This window comes from Podarcis liolepis, assembly GCF_965112155.1.
Source record: "Podarcis liolepis genome assembly, chromosome: 12".
Classification (NCBI taxonomy): domain Eukaryota; kingdom Metazoa; phylum Chordata; class Lepidosauria; order Squamata; family Lacertidae; genus Podarcis; species Podarcis liolepis.
In genome coordinates this window covers 9042454-9064861 of record NC_139563.1, presented here as the reverse complement: position 1 = coordinate 9064861, position 22408 = coordinate 9042454, and the positions used below count along the sequence as shown (strand labels likewise).

General features: G+C 44.7%; 1 protein-coding gene across 3 annotated transcripts in view; it reads right to left on the bottom strand.

Moving 5' to 3' along the window:
• DLEC1 (DLEC1 cilia and flagella associated protein) overlaps positions 1 to 20968 on the bottom strand; it is a 47180-nt gene extending 26212 nt beyond the window's left edge. For 2 of the 3 annotated variants that reach the window (XM_083466588.1, XM_083466589.1), the window contains exons 1-15: positions 20821 to 20967; positions 19765 to 19905; positions 17210 to 17366; positions 16182 to 16292; positions 14600 to 14799; positions 12668 to 12891; positions 11022 to 11103; positions 10253 to 10340; positions 8527 to 8700; positions 6905 to 7041; positions 6693 to 6785; positions 5087 to 5177; positions 2122 to 2284; positions 1244 to 1436; positions 153 to 211 (exon numbers count right to left, since the gene is read on the bottom strand). In XM_083466588.1, the coding sequence (XP_083322714.1) occupies positions 153 to 211; positions 1244 to 1436; positions 2122 to 2284; positions 5087 to 5177; positions 6693 to 6785; positions 6905 to 7041; positions 8527 to 8700; positions 10253 to 10340; positions 11022 to 11103; positions 12668 to 12891; positions 14600 to 14799; positions 16182 to 16292; positions 17210 to 17366; positions 19765 to 19905; positions 20821 to 20883 (1976 nt within the window). In that variant the 5' untranslated portion in view covers positions 20884 to 20967. Of the gene's footprint in view, positions 1 to 152; positions 212 to 1243; positions 1437 to 2121; positions 2285 to 5086; positions 5178 to 6692; positions 6786 to 6904; positions 7042 to 8526; positions 8701 to 10252; positions 10341 to 11021; positions 11104 to 12667; positions 12892 to 14599; positions 14800 to 16181; positions 16293 to 17209; positions 17367 to 19764; positions 19906 to 20820 lie in introns of all 3 variants that reach the window. The other variant, XM_083466590.1, reaches the window with a different exon arrangement.
• Positions 20969 to 22408: the final 1440 nt, after the last annotated feature.

Sequence of the window (22408 nt, the reverse complement as noted above, 5' to 3'; positions counted from 1 at the left end):
CACAGTTCAGCAATAAGTTGCTAAATCAGGCAAAGGAGGAAGGTGCCATTAAGACAATAAATTTGTCTCTCGGACCAACACAGCAACAAGAATGGCAACCATCTCCGGCACAATTTAAGAACATTTTCACGTGCCCCTGATGCATCACTTACTCCGGTAGCTCTGGGATATCTTCCAGCACAATCTGAAGCACGCTGTGATACGACTTTGGCTGCAAGGAGAACGAAAACCAAGAACGGCAATCAACTAATGTACATCAAATTAACTGCCCAAAATAATCTACGGCTTACGCTAAGTGTATTTGCCTCTGGGCTGCAAGAGATCAAAGCCTCTTGTAGTTTAAACAGCTGAGGCTTCAGGTAAGACTGAGAGCCATTTTGCACCAAATGTTCTCTCACCATGGAGCTGGAAGCAGCCACACCCACCCTGGCATGTGCCCCCAAGTCAAGGCTGAAGGTGGGCTTGGGCCCCAAACAGCCACCCCAGACCCACACAAGCCAATCTCAGATCAGTAGCCAAGTGTGGAAGCCCACCAGGAATTCAAGGGATTTTTTGGTTTTGCTAATTGTCTCACACCAAAACAGGTGCCAAGAATGTGTCTGGCCACAGCAAATGGGTAGAAAGAGCTTGGTTTCGCCGGTAACAAGTTTGGAAGGCAAATTTTCAATGAAGTTTGGAAGAAGAAGTAGTAGTTAGCCAGGCCTGATTCATACCAGCCTACAGAGCACATATGGGACGCGGGTGGCACTGTGGTCTAAACCACAGAGCCTAGGGCTTGATGACCAGAAGGTCGGTGGTTCAAATCCCTGCGACGGGGTGAGCTCCCATTGCTCGGTCCCAGCTCCTGCCCACCTAGCAGTTCGAAAGCACGTCAAACTGCAAGTAGATAAATAGGTACGGCTCTGGCGGGAAAGCAAACGGCATTTCCATGCGCTGCTCTGGTTCGCCAGAAGCGTCTTAGTCATGTTGCGGACAAACACTGGCTCCCTCAGCCTATAGAGCGAGATGAGCGCGCAACCCCCGAGTCGTCCGCGACTGGACCTAATGGTCAGGGGTGTCTTTACCTTTACTGAGCACATACATAATGTAATCTAAGAATGACTTTTAGCGTGGAAAGCAATAAACTCATTTGCTTTTGAGTTTCATTCAGACCCTTTAGTAGCTGCTGGTTAAACTTTTGTCCAACAAATTGCACAGTATAGATGGAAAATATTGAATCAACCAAGTACAAGCAAGATTGTACCTCCTTTGGATGGTAAGAGAGAGTAAACGAGTGATTGCTATGGGGGCGCAGAACCCCCATGGCAGGAGTCACAGAGAAAGCGGACTCCGTCTCCAAGTGGTACTTTATCTTTGTCAGGTCCGCTTTTCCTTCCAACATTGATGCCTGCAGATTAGGCTTCATTATCTGCCAGAAAAAAGGGAAATCCACGTGGCTGAGCAAAGAGAAGGGAAAAAGAAGGCATTCAATTCTGCAGTTTCGGGCTAAACATTTAGGAAAATTATATTTTTAGGGGACCTTTTAATTAGCTCCCCCCCCTCCAAAAAAATAAGGGACTTAAGTATTTGCCTTTGTTAGTCCCCACCCCCACCTCGAGGATATAGAACCAGAGCATCTGGTCCAAGAGAAATGGCTCAACTCCCATGTATTGTCTATTTTAATAGAAGTTTGGCATCAGAAATTGTACCTCCGTCATTCCATGCCCCCCTCCCCATCCTAATTTTCTAGTTTTCACAAACCATAATTTACCTTCAAACCAGAATGAGAATTCCGAATCATGTGTTTTTCTCCCTCAGTGTGTGTTTGGAGGTAAATTTTTCAAAACCACAGTTTACCCAATTCAGAGGTCACAACAAACCGTTGCTTGCTCAAACCAGGAAGTCAGGGACACAGTTGGAGCACAAGGGGTGGGGGACAAGATGGAACATATGAGCGCAATGTGTCGTCCCTCAGCAGCTAGCCGTATGGGAGGTGAACTAAACCTCTAAGAAACTTGTCGTTAAAGCGCTGTGTACGCAATAATTGTAATGTATTATCCTAAAATAAATATTGTTCAGTGCAAAGACAACTGGCTTCTGCCCAGAAAAATGCCCCCCATACAATTTTAGCATCATACATACGTCAGATTTCTTAGAACCAGAGTTTTCTCTGCCTTAGATTTGGGGTTCAGAGAACCAAAGCGCACAAGGTGTTGCGCTGTCACATCGACAAGCTCGCCGGGCATAGGGCTGCTTTCTCCTCCAGTAACAGACAAGAGTTTCAGAGCTATCAGCTGCCCAAGTCCTGGAAACAAAAGTGAACGCAAACATCCTGCGGCAAATGCACATGACTGAGTTATGCCCTTCCAATGCGACTACCCAGTTGCATTATGGGTATAACACACAACCCCCATCAGACCATAGGAAACTGCCAGTAGTGTCTCTCCCAGAGAGAAGGAGCTGTGGCTCTCCAGATGTGGTTGGACTCCAGCCCAAGCCAAATGACCAATAATCAGGGTTGATGGGAGGTGTAGTCCAGCTACATCTGCAAAGTCATAGATTTCCCCCATCCCACCCTAGTTGGCGGCAGCTCTCCCAAGTCTCAGAACGTGATCTGTTTTGAAAGCTACTGTGGGGTAGCAGCTAGAGCATCACACCAGGGACCTAGGAGACCAGGGTTCGAATGCCTACTTGGCCATGAAGCTCACTGGGTAACCCGGGCCTGTCACTGTCTCTTAGCCTCATCTACCTCACAGGGTTATGGGGAGGAGGAAATGGGGAGGAGGGAAACTTTGCATGCCACCTTGGGCAGAAAGACGGAACAGCTCTGTCACTTAGAGCGTGGTGCTGACAACACCAAGGCTGCAGGTTTGATCCCCGCATGGGGAAGCTGCATATTCCTGAATTGCAGGGGGTTGGACTAGAGCAGTGGTTCTCAACCTGTGGGTCCCCAGATGTTGTTGGACTACAACTCCCATCATTCCTAGCCAGCATGACCAGTGGTCAGGGATGATGGGAGTTGTAGTCCAACATCATCTGGGGACCCACAGGTTGAGAACCACTGGACTAGAGGATCCTCGGGGCCCCTTCCAACTCTATAAGAAATAAATGAACAGGCTCGCCATACGGAGGTGAGGCAAGATTTCAATGGACGTCAACAACGGAGTTCAAAGCCGTTTCAGGAGCAGGAATCCTCAGATTGGGCCATATGTATCTCAGCTGTTAGCTCCTGATTTAACAGGGACCCAGCCTGCTTTGGCAGCTGTTGGTTCCGATGGAACAGAGGAGGTTAGGATTCCAACAGGGCATCAAAGCTAGGACCCTTGGAGGACAGCAACACAACTTCCTTGGGCCTGAGAGGCGCTGTGCAACAGGCTACCCGTCCACCGATAGCTTAGGGTCTGTATGCACATCTGGGGATGGCTAGGAGGGTTCAACTCCTTGCCCTACCTCGCAACCCCAACCTCATCTCCGAATAAGTGGTGCCTGTCTCCAGAGTCAGGACAGATCAAGGTCTTTTGCCAGAGCTACCACCTGAGAATCTTGTTGGCAACAGCAAATGCTAAACTGCATTCGTAGCACGTGCTATGCCATGGAGATACTGGATTTTCCAGGAGGCTTGATTTGAATTCAGGTGTCATCTAAGCTGACAAAGGACTGCACAATTGCCCTCCAACCACTGTGAATTAAGAGGACCCTCCAAGAGGGATGGGCAAATCTGTCAATTTTCATTTCTCTTGCTCAGTTCTTCACTTTTCCACTTCAGTTTGTGACATATATATATATATATATATATATATATATATATATATATGCAGGTTTTGGTGTCTTCGGGTGTCTTCCCGTGTAAGAGTTGGGGTGTCTAGGCGACGTTTCGACGAGGTCTCACTCGTCATCTTCAGGCTGGTGCTTTCGGCTTCTTGTTACTGGAACAGAGCAGGATCTCAGTGTTTGAGTTCCTATAAATACTGTTGAGGGGGTGTGGTGTATAGCCTCCAACGTTCTGGGCAGAGAGGAAGTTCCCAGGTTAGTGTGCCTTTTCTTCTTTTGTTCCTTAATTACTTGAGGGATATCTTGAGTGATTTCTTGAGTGATATTCTGAGTACCACTTAGGTGGGTCATTAAGTGTGGATTAGTTGCTAAAGCTTTCGTGTCTTGACCTCTTGAGCTTGTGAAGAGTTTTTCTGAGAAGATGGCTGTACTGCACTTAGTTGTGCTCTGGCTGTACAGCCATCTTCTCAGAAAAACTCTTCACAAGCTCAAGAGGTCAAGACACGAAAGCTTTAGCAACTAATCCACACTTAATGACCCACCTAAGTGGTACTCAGAATATCACTCAAGAAATCACTCAAGATATCCCTCAAGTAATTAAGGAACAAAAGAAGAAAAGGCACACTAACCTGGGAACTTCCTCTCTGCCCAGAACGTTGGAGGCTATACACCACACCCCCTCAACAGTATTTATAGGAACTCAAACACTGAGATCCTGCTCTGTTCCAGTAACAAGAAGCCGAAAGCACCAGCCTGAAGATGACGAGTGAGACCTCGTCGAAACGTCGCCTAGACACCCCAACTCTTACACGGGAAGACACCCGAAGACACCAAAACCTGCATTCCTGTACCCGTGAAAATCTACGAAAGCAAATATATATATATATATATATATATATATATATATATATATATATATATATATTTAAAGTCCTAGTGAAAAATCACCAGTGCTTTAGTTTGACTGTCTCCCAACACACATTTTTCTATGCAATTTCACCCAATATAATGCATTGCTTTCACTGATTATATGTATTTCCACACACACTTAACCTCAGTATATGTTGTTGTTTTTTTGCACGCACAGCTTGGTTGGAGAACCACACTGCAAAATACAGAGAAAAGTGTGGTTTTGAAAAGGATGGTTTCGTTTCAGTTGGGGCACAATTTCAGGCAGTGTGAATTAGGTAGATCCAGTTGTTGCTGAACACCGGATTGAATTTGACCCCCATCCCTAGTTAAGAGATCCTGCTTATGAGAGCTTGCCTGCACGGTCCCCAAATTCTGGCGCTAAACTCGTTTGCATTTGAATGCTAAAGATGCGAACGTGGCAAACCTGTCGCTGTAAGGTCGTTGATTTGGCAATTGTCGCAAATGAGGATATACTTCACTGACACCACTTCGGGCACAGTGGGCATGAACACAACCTGTAAGAGAAGTTTCTGCATCATGAAAAGAGCAATGTTTTGCAGGCTACACTACAAATGGGCATGAGTGTTGTGCTAAGTTACAGCTTCATCATTGCCTTCCAAAAGAATCTTGGGAAGTTTTGCGCAATGAGGGGACTGCTGATAATTCTCCAAAAGGTCTTAATGGTGTCTAAAACCTAAAACAGTTCAAACACAGACCAGCAATCCACAGAGAACAAAATACAATGGTACCTTGGTACTTGAACGGCTTGGCTCCCGAACAAATTGACTCCTGGATGCTGCAAACCCGGAATTGAGTGTTCCAGTTTGCGAACGTTTTTGAGAAGCCGAATGTTCGACGCGGCTTCTGCGGCTACCGATTGAGTGCAGGAAGCTCCTGCAGCCAATTGGAAGCCGCGCCTTGGTTTTCAAACAGTTTCGGGAGTCGAACGGACTCCCAAAACGGATTAAGTTCAAGAACCAAGGTACCACTGTATAAAACAACAAGTGGCAACAAACACCTCCTTTTAATGTTACATCTGTCTTCAAGATCAGTGGAGAAGACAGATTCGCATCACAAGCAAAACACTGACTCTGATCGCCATATCATTCTAAATCTGTCCTCAGTGTCACAACAACCCAATCTTATGTATCAGTAGTAGTCCATGTGGGGCTGTTCAGGAGAGGGATGCAGTTATTAGGCTCAGCAAGCAAGGCCCATGGGAAAGGATGATTTATTTAGTTGGCATATTTGTTACCAGCCCATCGCTAAAGATCCCAGGGCAGGTTATGGCACAGTAAAAACTATAAAACACAGCAGATCATAAACAATTAAAACAGCAAAATAAAAAAATCCTTCCAGTAGCACCTTTAAAACCAACTAAGTTAGTTCTTGGTATGAGCTTTCGTGTGTAAGCACACTTCTTCAGATACACTGAAACAGAAGTTGCCAGATCCTTCTATATAGTGAGAAGGTGGGGAGGGGTATTACTCAGAAGGGTGGTGGGAATGGGAGATTGGCAGATAGCTGAGATGAGCCTGTTGACGACTCTTAACGACTGTAATAGGTCTTACAGGAAAAGGCAAGGGGTGAGAAGGTGAGAAATGGCTTAGTCATGTATAATGGGATAAGAATCCAATGTCTTTGTTCAAACCAGGTCTCTCCATGGTTTTAAGTTTGGTAATGAGTTGCAATTCAGCAATTAAAACAGCAATCACTGATAAAATCACATGCAGAAAGCAAGGAATAATTGCAGAATTCCAAGTCTGAAGTCTGCCTTTTTGTGTTTTCTGATCATCCCCAATGCTGGGGCTGGGAATCCGTTGCAGAGAAGCGAATGCCAACGTTTGGGGGCTGCCACAGAAAAGGTCACGAGACGGAAGAAAACAACAGGAGCTAGAGTTGCTACCCCTGCTTTCATTTTTTTCTCAAATGAATGAACCACCCACTGAATCCTGCTTCGGATTTCCTAATAATTGTGCATCTATTTTGAGTGTATGCTTGAAATGCGAGCTAGAGCGGAAACAACTGACCTCAATTAGAGTAGACTGGCCTGGAGCCAGCTCAAAAACGGCAGGTCGGATCCCGAACGGCTCTTGCTCCACGTAACCTAAAGTGGCAACGGCCTTCGTATAAGAAAAGAGAATGGTCACTGCATGGCTGTATGCAATCTGTGCCGCAACCGAACGTTCCAGATGGGATTGAGGGCATGGCAGTGGGGGCGGGACTTCCTCTTCTTACTTACCCGGAAGTGAGGTGGTGGCCAGGTTTGCTTTGGCATTATGCAGAACTTCCCAATGCTGGACCCTTCATTTTTGCACAGGAATTCTGTAAATTTCACTCCGCCCACAAGGCAAGGTCCGCAGTCCAAAATGTGAGGCACTATAGCAAAAGAAGAAAAGGGAGCGGGGGAAGCAAGAGCAGGAAAGGGGCTTTAAAAAAAAAGCACTCTCAATCCAGGACAATACATTCTATTATGTCTAGAGGTAGTAGTCAGTGATGGGGGTTCACTGTGTTCTGCAGTTGGCATGGTGTGAAATTCTTCTTCTTCTCCTTCTCCTTCTCCTTCTCCTCCTCCATTAAATCTATATACCACCCTTCATCTGAGAATGGAGCTAGAAGGACCAATGGTCTGATACGCCACAAGACACCTTTCTATGCACCCAATTCCACTGTTTTCCTTTTTTTTTTAAAAAAAAAGATATTTATTAAAGTTTCAACATATTACAAAAATAAGAGGAATAAGAGAGAGAGAGAAAGAAAAAAAGAAAAAATGAAAATACAAGGTAAAAACAATTAAAAACAAATCAGTCTTTCCATATCTTGTCCTTCATTTGCTTGTTTCCCTGACCTCCTCACACCTCCCTTTTTTGTATTCCAGTTCAATTTGTTAATTCAGCAAATCCTTTCCCTCTTTGATTTTATCTTAATCTTTTATCTTAATATATTATAACTTTAGATTATCACCTGTTAACAATCCATTTTTACATATTCCTTTATAACATTGCTACTAAAAACCACTTAACTTCAATCCGACATCATTCTAACATTCATTAATTTTACAATATTTCTGTAGATAATCTTTAAATTTCTTCCAATCTTCTTCCACCGACTCTTCTCCCTGGTCTCGGATTCTGCCAGTCATTTCCGCCAGTTCCATATAGTCCATCACCTTCATCTGCCATTCTTCCAGAGTGGGTAAATCTTGCATCTTCCAATACTTTGCAATAAGTATTCTTGCTGCTGTTGTAGCATACATAAAGAAAGTTCTATCCTTCTTTAACACCAATTGGCCAACCATGCCCAGGAGAAAGGCCTCTGGTTTCTTCAGGAAGGTATATTTAAATACCTTTTTCATTTCATTATAAATCATCTCCCAGAAAGCCTTAATCCTTGGGCACGTCCACCAAAGGTGAAAGAATGTACCTTCAGTTTCTTTACATTTCCAACATTTATTATCGGGCAGATGATAGATTTTTGCAAGCTTGACTGGGGTCATGTACCACCTGTATATCATTTTCATAATATTCTCTCTTAAGGCATTACATGCCGTAAACTTCATACCTGTGGTCCATAACTGTTCCCAGTCAGCCATCATTATGTTATGTCCAACATCTTGTGCCCATTTAACCATAGCAGATTTCACCGTTTCATCCTGAGTATTCCATTTCAACAGCAAGTTATACATCTTTGACAAAATCTTGGTTTTGGGCAAATTCCATTGTTTTCCAGCTTCCACTCCACAGCATCAGCTGCTGAGAAATGCGAGGCTGAACGGGATGGACCTATGACATCCTAAGAACGTCCCAGAAGCTCACATACTTGCCCCACAAATAGTCAGTGCTTTTTAAAAAAAAGAAAACTCACACGTTAGGATGGGAGGTGGCCTTCGGCCTTCCAAAGGGACCAGCAGCGGGTAGGTTGTTTGCGACTCTACTAGTATGTAATCCTTGTAATCTGACAGGTATTCTGGAATAAACTGGACCACGTAGTAGCAACTCATTCCAGGGGCGACAAGTCCTCCTTCGCCTGGAAAGTGTCCTAGAGAAGGAACACGGGCGTCCTTTGAAAAATTCGTTATCACAGATGCATCTGGTGCCGCAAGCAGGTTGCAAAAGAATTCTGCCCTGAGCACGTTGTTGTTGATAATAAGATAGTGCCAGCAATGTGAAAAGGCACTTTTGAGAGTACTAGAGGGCAGGTTGCTGCCCCACTGAGCAACCAGTCTAAATTCACCGCAAATGAGAAACCAGGAATGGAGCGATAAACAAAAAAGCTGAACAAATTGCATTTTGACCCACAGTGCTTTGGCCTCTCTGAGTTGCTATCCTGTGCTCCTGCACTCACAATGCCTATTTCTATGCCTCTCCATTTAAATTGTCATTAATTCTATCATCCTCACCCCTGGAGCATTCCAATCCAGGTCCTCCTCAGCTCCTGAACTGCCTGATTATACACCTTTATTGGAAATAAAGCTCCACTGATTTCAATAGGTTTTCTCCTAGGTTTGCAACTTTAGGATTACACTTCCATCGTAAGATTTTCATAGGAATTTGGCAACCAGCGCTGCCTTGGCACCTACATGCAGGTCCTGCTTTCTGAACGCTCCCAGGAAATTGTTTATTAGGCAAACATTTGCATAATGAGCTGGTGGTTTCCATTATTTCCGATGGGAGCATTTCTCATTCATAATTGCCTGTTCTCCCTCCCTCCCTGCTTCCTGCTTGCAACTGCTGCAGCCACTCAGCAAAAACCAAACAAAGGAACAAGTGGTTTAAAAAGGCAAAGGTAAAGGACCCCTGGACGGTTAAGTCCAGTCAAAGGAGACTATGGGGTTGTGATGTTCCTCTTGCTTTCAGGCCGAGGGAGCTGGCGTTTGTCCATAGACAGTTTTCTGGGTCATGTGGCCAGCATGACTAAATAGCTACTGGCGCACGGAGGACCGTGACAAGTGCCAGAGCGCACGGAAATGCCGTTTACCTTCACTCTGGAGCAGTACCTATTTATCTACTCACACTGGCATGCTTTCGAACTGCTAGGTTGGCAGGAGCTGGGACAGAGCAACAGGAGCTCACCCTGCTGAAGGGATTCGGACCGCCGACCTTCTGATTGGCAAGCCCAAGAGGCTCGGTGGTTTAAATCACAGTGCCACCGATGTCCCACTAACAAGTGATTTCTCTGACTTTCCTCCATGATTTTTGCCAGAAATGGCTGCAACTGACCAGCAAAACACAACCAAGTAAGGAAGTATTGGGCAAACAGTGGCTGTTTGGATATCTGAATTAGCCATTCCTGTAGCAAAGTTTGGGCATAATTCTTTGCACTTTGATAACTGATATTTCTGATAATGAGCCTCTCAAAGTGGGACCTGGGTGCCCTGAGCTTGTCCAAATGACAGCCAAATTATGTCTGCGAATAATTTAAAATATGGGGATCAGCAGCATGGCTCACTCAATATTTGCAGTTCTCGGGACAAGTGTTTTCCTGTTCTTTCAGGAAATGAAGCCAATTTCTAGCCATCAGGAGGCATTTTAAAAGTGCCAGTTTCTGCAGAAAAGCAACCAACAAGTAAACTTGCATCCCTGAACCTCACCCAGCCCAATGGAAAAGGCATCGGTAGCTGGAGGAATTATTCTAAGACACTGAGACGTTGAAGTCATGTTCTGTAACTCTACGGTCATCTGCAAAGAGAGAAAGGTCAAAAAATATGGCAGCATATATACATCCTGTGAGGCATTTCTAGCCTTTGGAAATGATGTTATTATTATTCCAGGCAATAAAATGAATAAATAATAGTAACTGTAACTGCCCCTGAAGGTTTTCCTAAACACGGTGGAACTGGGCATTATTCAATCAACAAAGAATCGTTCCCACTATTTCCAGAGTTTGGGCTGTAAGTGATGTTCCTGATATGGTAAAAACGGCATCACCCCCCGCACAAGACGCAAAGTATCAGCAGGTGTGGGGTAACCCAAAGGTTGCAGAAGTACATAGACGCTTTAGAAAGAAAAAGATTAAGGGAGGAAGGACCAAACAATGACGCGATGTGCTCAGTTTCCAGTCAATGTTGACTAACTGTTTCTGGGACTAACTGTTTCCTGGAGGAAAGGGTGAACAGAACAGAGTGGCTGGAATCCCAAACTCCACACTGCAACATTTTGTTGCAGGTTCCACATCTTATGAAATGTTTAATAGAAAATGGAAGCTTATTATTGAGGCTCCAACCCACAAGAGTGGGAAGAGTTACATTGCAGAGCCTTAAGAGGCAAAGGAAATAACAGAGACTGGGGATTGGGGGAGAGGGAGAGAATTAGCACTTTTGCAGAGCAAAACTCATGTCCTGCACAGCGAGAAGCTCTTACCTCATAAACCTGCCCAACTTCATAATAAGAAAACACAACAGCCGGTGGGTTTGCTAGAAAGACGGGCACAGACTGGGAGTCGCTGAAATGAAATGAGACAATAAGAAAAACCAGGGAGTGGTTACAGCCTGCACATAGCAGGTAAGAACAGTGGTGGCGCCAATTCCTTTTCTTTGAGAGGCATGGAGCTGCAAAGTCCTTTCCATCACACCCAGAACAGATGCCGGTTCGACAACAGCTGTATTCACTGTCCACGAAGGTGTTAAAAACTACAGCAAACTATCTCCTTAGTTGGTTTGGGGGGGTCACCCCTGGTTCTGGTGCAGGTGAAATAAATGCAGACACATGCAACTGTAGAAGCCTGGCTGAAAAGCTTAAAGCCCGCTGCCACTACATGGAGACGGATTAAAGAAAAGAAAATACGAATTGACTCCACCCTGTAGCCTGACCCATTGCAGCTAGGAACTAGTTGGAGTCATAGAACTTAAAAAAAAAAAGTGGAGACTTGCACACACTGGCCAGTTTCAGTTTTGTCCTGAAATGTTTGTTTTGGGCTTCTCAGAAGTATGTAAAAGCAAGAAGCTCCAGCCCACAATGGCACCCACCTGAGAGGTGTCGGAACCGTGCTCTGGCACACTCCAGCTGACAAGAAGCACTGGCTAAGGCCCTTGACACGTGGGCACAGATAAAATTCTACTGTATATAATGGAAGGCAAAGTAAAAGTGAGGCAGGCACACAGGGGTCATTTTCCGCAGTAGGCCTGTGTTGTGCGTCACATTCAGTTTGGCCCTCAACTGCAAACTCAGCCCTCAGAGCAAATGATTTACCGTATTTTTCGCCCTATAGGACGCACTTTTTCCCCTCCAAAAATGAAGGGGAAATCTGGGTGCGTCCTATGGGGCGAATGCAGGCTTTTGCTGCAGCGTGTTGGAGTTCCCCGCAGGGCTCCCCATGCTGCGGATAGCAGCCAGCCGCCTTGCATGAGGGGTGCCCTGAAGCAGAGCGCCACCCGCGCCGGGCAGACATCTGCAGCGTGTTGGAGCCCTGCAGGAGTTCCCCGCAGGGCTCCCCACGCTGCGGATAGCAGCCTGCCGTGAGGGGCGCCCTGAAGCAGAGCGCCCCCCGCGCTGGGCAGACATCTGCAGCGTGGGGAGCCCTGCAGGAGTTCCCCGCAAGGCTCCCCAAGCTGCGGATAGCAGCCTGCCGCCCAGCGCGAGGGGCACCCTGAAGCAGAGCGCCCCTCGCGCCGGGCAGACATCGGCCAGCCCCACAAGCTCCGGGGACAGCAGGGAGGCGCAGCGCCGCGATCCCGCTGTTCCTCGACCTGGTTCTGTTTCCCCGACCTGCTTTTGGTGGGGAAATAAAGGGAAATTTTTTTTCCTTTATTTCCCCCACAAAAAACTAGGTGCGTCCTATGGGACGGAGCGTCCTATGGGACGGAAAATATGGTATCCCCCAAGCCTCCACCTGCAACACAACGACGATAACATTACCTGACATTACCCGAACTGTTTAAGAGCTGTAGGGGGAATGAAGACGATGGCTTTGAATGCTTGAAAGGGTGATGTAAATGCTCAGTATAATTATCGCTGTTGGGAATGCTTTGATTTGTTTTTATCTGTTCTGAAAGGAAAAGCAGAGTTACCTTTCCACCGTGGTCCTTTTCTTTCCTGCGATCATTCGCTGCACCTTCTTCTGAGGCAAGATCAAGGACTTGCCGCCACAAAGAGAGTTAGGCGGGAAAAAGCGGGGGTTCTTCAGGAAGTTGTGGCGGTCCTCCAGCCTCTGGAGGTAAGCACGGTCTTTTTGTCTTTGGGGTCGGGACATGTCATTCTTCCAAGCTGATTTTTGTGAGGGACGATCCTTCTTCTGGCAGCAGGCGTGAGGGAAAAGAAAAAACCCGCTTTCAGATACAGGTTTACGATGGATTCGCTCACATTCATTAAGACTGATCATAAACACCCCAAATCACAACATGCCGTATTTTTTGCTCTATAAGACTCACTTTTTCCCTCCTAAAAAGTAAGGGGAAATGTGTGTGTGTCTTATGGAGCGAGTGCAGGCTGTGAAGCTATCCCAGAAGCCAGAACGGCAAGAGGGATTGCTGCTTTCACTGCGCAGCAATCCCTCTTGCTGTTCTGGCTTCTGAGATTCAGAATATTTTTTTGTTTTGTTTTCCTCCTTCAAAAACTAGGTGCGTCTTGTGGTCTGGTGCGTCTTATAGAGTGAAAAATATAATATATGCTGACCTCATTTTGCAGAGGGAAGCACCGCATTCTCTGTCAGAAAGAGGAAGGTCACTACTTTTGCTTTAGACGTTTACACCCAACAGAACAAGTCTCTGGTGCTCATGAATGCCAAGAAAGACATGGAAATGGAACGGACAGGAAGTTTCTGGTAAAAGCTGTAATCCTACGAGTACTCTTCAATCCATAGAACTGAACGGGACATATTGTGAAGACATGCATAGGATCAAGTTCCACAGTTTATAGTTGGGGTTGGGTAGGGCTCGAGTTCAGCTGCTTGGCTCTTTGAATCCCAGAACCTCTTCTCCCTGACTGATCACTCCGGTTCTTATAAATCTTATAAACCTATTGCTTCTAAACATTCTATGTATATTTCTTTATATGCATCAGTTCTACAATCCATTTAATCAGGGACCATTATTATTATTAAAAATTGTATACTGCAATGTATCCATATAGATACATATAGACAGTTCACAACCACTTAATATCCCAAATCAAAATGGTTGGAGTTTTTTTTTTAAGTAAACAACTGTTTAGATTATATAACTTATACACATATTTATCTAATTAGCAGAACGATGCCCCTTATGGTTACAGAATTTGCTTTTCCTGCTACAAATATCTGTTACACTTGCAATATTAAAAGAAAGAGACCCTTGTCCCACTAGCTACATACCTTTACTTCAGCTACAAAAGCTGAGGCCAGAGAAAATCTTGGCTGTGAGTCCTGGAAGACCTGCTCCTTGCCTTACAGGCCTTTTCCCACCTGGCCTGGGAGGGCGAGGCCAGGACTGACTCCAGCTGCAGAAGCTGAAGCTGCTGAACAGACACTTAGGCTGGGGTACTATTTTAGGGGGGTTTGTTGCAGGGGGGGTTGTTGCAGTTATTGAGATTTTAATAAAATCTTTATTTCAGACCTTATTGTGATTTGTGTGGAAATTGTTTCAGTTTGGTTGTGTGCTTTTCGATGTTTAATTTATTGTTCATGACTACTTTTGTAATTATGTAATTTTTTCATGTTGTAAGCCGCCATGAGCACAGTTTCAACCATGAAAAGGCAGCATACAAATAAACTGATGTATACCCAAAATTCAAATAAAACACTGCTCTTTCCTGTTGTTCTGAAACTAGATAGAAAACGGCAGGTGGAAACAGTTTTAAAAGTCAAGGCAAATAAGGAAGAAACAAACAGGACTGAAGGAACTCTGATAGGATGGAAGACTGGTTTAAGGAGCCTTTAGTGGTGGGAGGGAGAGAGATACAAAAATGAGGGTGAGGTTTTCAGCTTGTCTACATGTGCAATAAGGCAATGAAATACATACACATACCTTAGAAAGTGTTTTCTTCAATTTCTCCGGAATAGCAGAAGGTGAAGACTCAAACGTAATGCTGGATAATGATACTTCTGGTAGATTTTCCAGAATCTTGTTAACACGCTGGCTTTCCCCAACTCCAGGAGAATTCGGTTTGTTAGATATATGCTGCTTGAAGCTAAGTATCTCTTGCAAGTAGCCAGGTTCCGATGAATCTGCAGTTAAAAGGGAAAGTCTGAAAGCACTGAAAAGAGGCAGTGGTCTGGTCAATCTTTTTCTTGCAAATTCCACTGTGATTTGGAAGACCCTTCCAGGTCATGCCTCTTCATTTTTCACCACAAAGAGGGCTAGCTCAGACTTGTAAAATGTGATTGCTCTCCAAATGGCCAGTTCTGGCTTTCTGCAGGGCAGCCAAGGAATATTGCATAGGAAATACTAAACTAGTACCCATGTACTATTTTGTGACCCTTTTTATTTTTTAATTTTTGCTTCTTCGGGCGGGGAGCGGAGTGCTCCCTTAAAAAACCCGAAAGTTTTAAAAGCAGCCAACACTACATTTGGAGCTTAGATACCTAAAAGGCCATCTCCAGTCATATGTACCTGCCCACAATATTTAGAGAGAGTCTTGATGTGTCAGATAGGGCCTTCTTGGTGGTGGCATCTAAGCCTCAGAACTATCTGTTGCAAACCTGATGTCTCTTTGTGTCTATAGGCGGCAGCTGAAAACCATTATATCTAGATGTGCTTGTCAGCATGGTGTTCAGCCTGTTTATTATTACTGCAGCTGTTCATTTTTGGGCTTTTCATCTTAGCCCACTCACTGTTGTTTTATAATGGTTATTACTTGCCTTGAGGGTCTAATTTTTGGATAAAAAGGCAGGGAATACTTTAATTAATTAATAAGGACACAGAGCATGCATTTCCCCCTACCTTTGTCAGCATGCCCCATCAAACACCTAGAAGGTTAAAAAATGCAAATAAAAATTTGAGCACATTCTTCTTAAGGGGAAAAAAGAGTTTTGAACCTGGCCATTTCTCTCCTCTCTGGCCCAAGATATACTCTGAGTGTAGATAAATATATAGATACGTTCAGATAGATATAGATAGGTTACAGCTAAAGCTTTGCAGCAAGGCGGCACCACTCAGGGTTGTGGGTTCAAGTGTCACATTGGGCAAAAGAATCTCAGGATCATGAATGGACAGAAGATTCCTGCATTGCAGGGGTTGGACTACATGACCCTCGTGGTCTCTTCCAACTCTACAATTCTATTATCTTGCTCTCCATCACAGGCATAGAACAGCCTCTCTCCTCAAGGAAATTTGAAAACTCAATGAGCGGAGGTTGAGATTCCTAAGAATTATCAACACCCTCAGCAAACCACAATTCCCAGGATTCTTTGGGCAACAGTAAAACAGCTATAAAATGGATATAGGTTAATATAATATAACTTGAGAGGGGTAACGCCACACAAGTCACTCTGTGATGCTTGGAGGGAACAGAGAAGTACAAACAGAAATCTCAAACAGTGTAGTTATTTCATGTGATTCCTAAATCCTATTCTTGGCAAGCTGTATTAGCCTCGCTTGGAAAGCTTACCTTTAGGTGCTCGGGAAATTATTTCTGGGTCCGTGATATAATCTTCAGGGCAGATTAAATTATGGTCTTTAAGAAGCTTGCTATCCACACACCATCTGAAGGTAGATCTCACTATGGCATGCACATTTAAAGAGAGGTTAATGTTAGAGAAAAGACAGCAGTCCATCAGACAATTGTTTATCGCTTACAGTGACCATTTCAATATAGCTCACACGAACACACACACACAAAAAGGACTATCAATCCAGGAAGACGTTAATATGTAAATATTCAGAAATGCAGATTGTTCAACACTTAAAATGGTAAAGCTCCCCATATCATTAACTTGAAAATCCCCTTAGCGCTATTTTGGGTCAAATAAGTAGTTTGTAATGCTGCAATCTAAATTTGTCTCAAATCCGTAACTTTGCTGAATTAAATTAACCCTTTCCCTGTGAACCAGAAGGAAGATTTTCCTTTTGCCTGTTGACATAAAATAGGAGGCTGCATAATGATTGATTTCGTATTCCTATGCAGTGCCAGGACACAAAGTGGCTCACAGCACAAACTAAAACAGACACAACGAAAAACGCAATAAATACAAATATTAAAAAACAAGTAAGCAATCCTATTAAAAATAGCACCGAAAATACTTAAAACCACTGGAGGTTTTTAAGCAGAGGTTGAATGGCCATCTGTCATGGATGCTCTAGTTGAGATTCCTGCATTTGAGGGGGGTTGGACTGGATGACCCCGGTGTCCCTTCCAACTCTATGATTCTAAAAGCACACAACCCCTGACCCTTAGAAGTCCCTGCCACAACAGCCAGTTAGTGGCCACAGGCCTGCCAGAGACAAAAAAACGCCTTTGCTTTCTGGAGAATGCAAAGCCAAGAAGGGTCCAGCCTAGCCTGCCAGGGAAGGGATTTCTATAACCGGAAACAGTCACCAAGAAGGCTTTCTCTTGTGCTCTCACCAGAGATGCCTGTGGAGGTGGCAGGACCAAGGCAAAGGCCTCCCCAGAAGATCTCAAACTGTCACTTCCCTCACCTGGTGGCATTTTAATATGAGAGTAGTTCTCTGGAACCTCCATTTGACATAAGTTCACAATCCTTTCCTCTTCCGCTGCGGCTCTGGCCCTTGCCTGGATGATGTGCCTTTCTAGCATGTCTGCTTCCGTCAGCCGGCCATTATATTCCTTGTGGACCTGAAGCGGCAACCAGATAATTGCTGATTTACTAATGTAAAGCAGCCTCCCTCTGCCCAGTGGCACTACAGATGTGTTGGGCTACAGCTCCCGTCAACCTCAGCCAGCACAGCCTGATGGGAACTGTAGTCCAAAATGTTTGGAGAACTGCAGGAGGTGGGCATAAACCTTCAACAGGTTCCCAGAGGCATCTGTAAAGCAATCAAAGCATTTTTTTTTAAATTGCGCTCAATCGTAATTTGCCTTGATGGAGGCAATAGAGGCAAACACCTGTTGTACAAAATTGGTGGCAGTGGGTGGATGGGAAGAGCTTTGCAATGTTCATGTAAGTCTACACCAACAGCCAATCTGAAGAAGAAAAGATTACTGTGTGCACGTGTAGAGGCTTGTTAAGTTATTTCTTCTTCTTTTTTAAACAAGGCTTGTTAAATTATGATCAAAGTGGAAAGAGGGACTCGCAAGACATTACTCTTTCATTACTAGCATTCAGGCCCTTTTCAATCAGGAAACAGACTGAGAGCAAACAGAAATAAGTGCTATGCACCAAACATTTAACCTGTGGGACTTATTGCCACAAGATGATCTCACAGCCACTAGCTTCAACAGCTTTTTAAAAGGGTTAATGGAGGATAGGTCCATGAAAGAACATGATAGGTATAGACTGGGAGGGGAATGAGACTTTATGCAGACAACTAGGCAGTGGCTTTTTCCGCCTGCCTTGCCCCACCCTCCAGCCCTAGCAGCCTTCAGAATGGAGTTGCTGCCAAAAGCATTATTACGTGTGTCTTTTGATGAGCTGAGGGGAAATTTAAGAGTCATGGGGGTGGAGTATATGTCTGTCTGTGTGTGTGTGTGTGTGTGTGTGTGTGTGTGTGTGTTCCACAGTGTTGCTAGGTTTGTTTTCAGTTGTTAGTTTGTTAATGATGTTAATACAGTGGTACCTCTGGTTACAAACTTAATTCATTCCAGAGGTCCGTTCTTAAGCTGAAACCATTCTTATCCCGAGGCGCGCTTTCACCAATGGGGCCTCAGCGTGCGATTTCTGTTTGCATCCCGGGGCAAAGTTCGCAACCAGGAGCAGCTACTTCTGGGTTAGTGGAGTTTGTAACCCGAAGCATGCGTAACCAGAGGCGTTTGTAAACAGAGATACCACTGTATTGTTTTTGTGGATTATGAGTGCTGTAACACTTTGTGGATATGACTTTTGTCGTAGCTGCGCTGTTTAGCTTATTTTTTAAGTTGTTTTGTTAATAGTGTTTTATAGAAGGTGGTTGTTTTACTGGCAATTTGTTAATTATTCCATATGATTTATGCTGCGATGTCCTAGTACATTGTCCTTTATTGTTTGTAAGCCTCTTCGTGGCATAGAAATTCAATAGATGAAATGAAAGGAATAGACTGAAGCTCCATTTCAAGAGGCAGTGAGTGCCCTTTGCTGATGACAACATGCTCAGAGCAAACTCAAATATGTACTATTTCCAGCCCTGGCATATGAGTTTCCTTCCAAGGTACTGAGTTTTTGCTGCCAGCTAAAGATCCATTCTGCCACCATAGCTCAGTGGCAAAGCATCTTTGCTTGCAGAATTCACTGGTTCAATCCCCGGCATCTCCAGCTAGGGCTGGGAAAGAGCCTTGCTTTGTGGCTGAGTGAGGCTTTTGTTTATCACTTTTATATCCAGCCTTTCTTCCAAGGAGTTCCAGTCAGAGTACATGATTCCCCTCCATTTTATCTTCACAAGATAAGGTAGGTCAGGTTTGATGAAAGTAATAAATAATATTGGTATATATATATATATATATGCTTTCGTAGATTTTCACGGGTACAGGAATGCAGGTTTTGGTGTCTTCGGGTGTCTTCCCGTGTAAGAGTTGGGGTGTCTCTTACACGGGAAGACACCCGAAGACACCAAAACCTGCATATATATATATATATATATATATATATGGACGCAGGTGGTGCTGTGAGTTAAACCACAGAGCCTAGGACTTGCCAATCAGAAGGTCGGCGGTTCGAATCCCCGCGACGGGGTGAGCTCCTGTTGCTCGGTCCCTGCTCCTGCCAACCTAGCAGTTCAAAAGCACGTCAAAGTGCAAGTAGATAAATAGGTACCGCTCCGGCGAGAAGGTAAACGGTGTTTCCATGAGATAATGTGGTTCACCAGAAGCGACTTAGTCATGCTGGCCACATGACCCGGAAGCTATATGCCGGCTCCCTCGGCCAATAAAGCGAGATGAGCGTCGCAACCCCAGAGTCGGTCACGAATGGACCTAATGGTCAGGGGCCCCTTTACCTTTATATATTTCTTCGAGATACTTCCATTTTGAACAGGCACAAAACAACCCATTTTCCTGGTACAAATCATAGCACCGAGTCTACAGGACTGAATGGAGAGATTACCTTTTGCAACTCTTTCACAAACTGCTCATGGTGGGAATTGTCTCCACCACGAGATTTGATCATATTTTCGACTGTGTTCGCTGATATGAACTCTGAAGTATACATCTGCTTAAAGACACTTGCCAGCAGATGGGAAATGTCCTACAGAGAAAGAAAATGAAGATTTTTTTTTAAAGCTTTGGAGACTGGATGTGATTTTGAGAATATCTCAGAAGGGTCCCAGAGTGAGGAGGACTAGGCATTTAAATAAAATGTAATAAAAATGGGAAAATAATTACTAAAGACTTTATCTCATCACCATAATATCAGCTGACTCATAAGAGGTTAACCCAAAGGCCAAACAATACCACAGTCTGCAATGATAACCTTGATAAACGGGATGTATAGCAAACTTCCATTAAAAGTTGAGATTCAGCTAAAAACAACTGTTTGGAGGGTCAATGTGGAATTTAAAAATTGCTGGATGGAATGAAAAAGTTTATTTAGGTACAGTATATGTTTAAACCATTTTTTAAAAAAAAAATCCAAAGCAGTGCACAAAATTTAAAAAACAACATGCAATACATAAAACAACATAAAGCTCCGTATCAAAATCTGCTGCAAACAAAACAGCTCCCAAAGCACTCTGCTAACATTGTTTACTCTGGAAAGCAGGTGTCAGTAATGATTTTCAGATTGAATACATCTTGGTTTACACAAGGCTTTTCACCTGCAAATACTGTACACCAGAATAAAAAAGCGCAAGGGATAACCCTTCCCCGCCCTCAAAATTAAATCTCGGGTGTGTTGCGGAAGGAAAGGCACTCTGCACGCGCTCAGAGGAGTCAGAATCGCATGCGAAGCTCCCTCCAAAAACCAAACACCAGCGGCGCTGTGGGTGAGAGCGAGAAAGAAGGGCTCTCTGCACGTGCCCAGAGAAGCTCTAGCCTATGACGCGCGAGTTTTGTCGAAGGGGCTCGGAAGGGACCCCCGAGGGTCATCCAGCCGAGCCCCTCTGCAATGCGGAAACTTCTCACCCAACGAGGAGTCTCGAACCCACGACCCCGGGAGGCTCACCTGAGTCAGCTCCGAGGCCGGCCTGTGCCTGCCCATGGAGGGCTCGGGGCTCTGGCGAGCCATGGCGCCTCCCGCTGCCGCCGCCCGGCGAAGCTTCTCCCCGTTGCTAAGGGCCCGCTTCCCTCGGCCCTTAGCAACGGCGGCTTCCGGCCTCACTTCCGCCTCTGCCTCCTCCCCCTCCCACCCAGAGAGGGGCGTGGCCGAGCAGGCTCCCCAACGTTCTCTCCCGGAGTCCCCGTTTGTTCCTCTGCAGCGGGAATGCCTCTGAGCATGGGCAGAGTGCCTTTCGTCTCCCCGCTGCACCGCCCTCCGCGGTTTTATCTTAAACGGTTCAGCCCAGCGCTTTGCAATGAGTACTCAGCCCGGATCTGATCTAGGGGGCTTCCTCCCCTAGGTGAATGTGCGCGGGGCTGTGCGCTTCTTTTTTTTTCATTTCTAGGCTGAGGAGCAGAGGGTGGGTGGCGAGAAGGGAAAGAATTAGCCGCCCCTATGAGCCTTTCAGTGCACACAAGGAGGATATATAGTCCAAGAATTGGAAGGGAACCCTGAGGGTCGTCTAGTCCAACCCTTGCAACACAAGATTTTCAACACACCTTTTGTAATCCTCATAGAACTCTAGCCCAATGGTTGCCATTAATTGGACTCTGAATTGATTTTAGAATGAATTGATTTTAGAATGTATTTCAATTAAATTATGATTCTATGTAAACTGTGTTATTTTTACTGTTGTTAGCCGCTCTGAGCCCGGTTTCAGCTGGGGAGGGCGGGATATAAATAATAATAATATTAATAATTATTATTATTGTTAACACTCAGTCCCACATTCAGTTCGAAACCATACCAGACCTTGCTTAGCTTTGCAAATGTGGTAGCAGTTATATGTATCGGTGTGTGTGTGTGAAATTTCATAAAATATATATACCACTTGATTGTAGGAAAAAACCCTCAGAGATCATGCCCTTTGTTTATTTTGATTTAATTTTAAATGCAAGTGCAAGGTCCTCAATCCAAAAGAAATCCGGTCCCTGTGTCTACTACTCTGAGCTGTTAAATGCCAGTTCCATCACTGAAATCATCCACAGAAGCTTCTTTGGTTGTACCCTAAGTTGGCATAGCTGATGTGACGGTCAACACAAAACTGAACTTTCAATGTCAGCCGCCCGGTCTTGTGGCATGCTCTCCCGATGGAAATCCAGTAGGCGTTTTTGTATTAATTTTTAAGTGTTTTTTTTTTAAAAAAACAAACAAACAAAAGAATAGCAACAAATGTTTGCTGGAAACCTTTCTGTGCCACCAGGCTTATGCAGACAATTAAAGAAAAGAAAAATCTGTTATGGTTGGCAGTGATCTGTAGCTTGTATTGTATGCACACATTGTACATTGCTTTGATATGTTTTAGGAAACAGCGGCATGCATTTTTTAAAAAATAAACAGTGCAATTGCAACATGGGCTGCCACTGCAATTCAGGGGTTGGCAAACTTTTTCAGCACTGTCCCTCAGATCTTGCGGGGGGCCAGACAATATTTTTTTGGGGGGGGGGATGAACGAATTCCTATGCCCCGCAAATAACCCAGAGATGCATTTTAA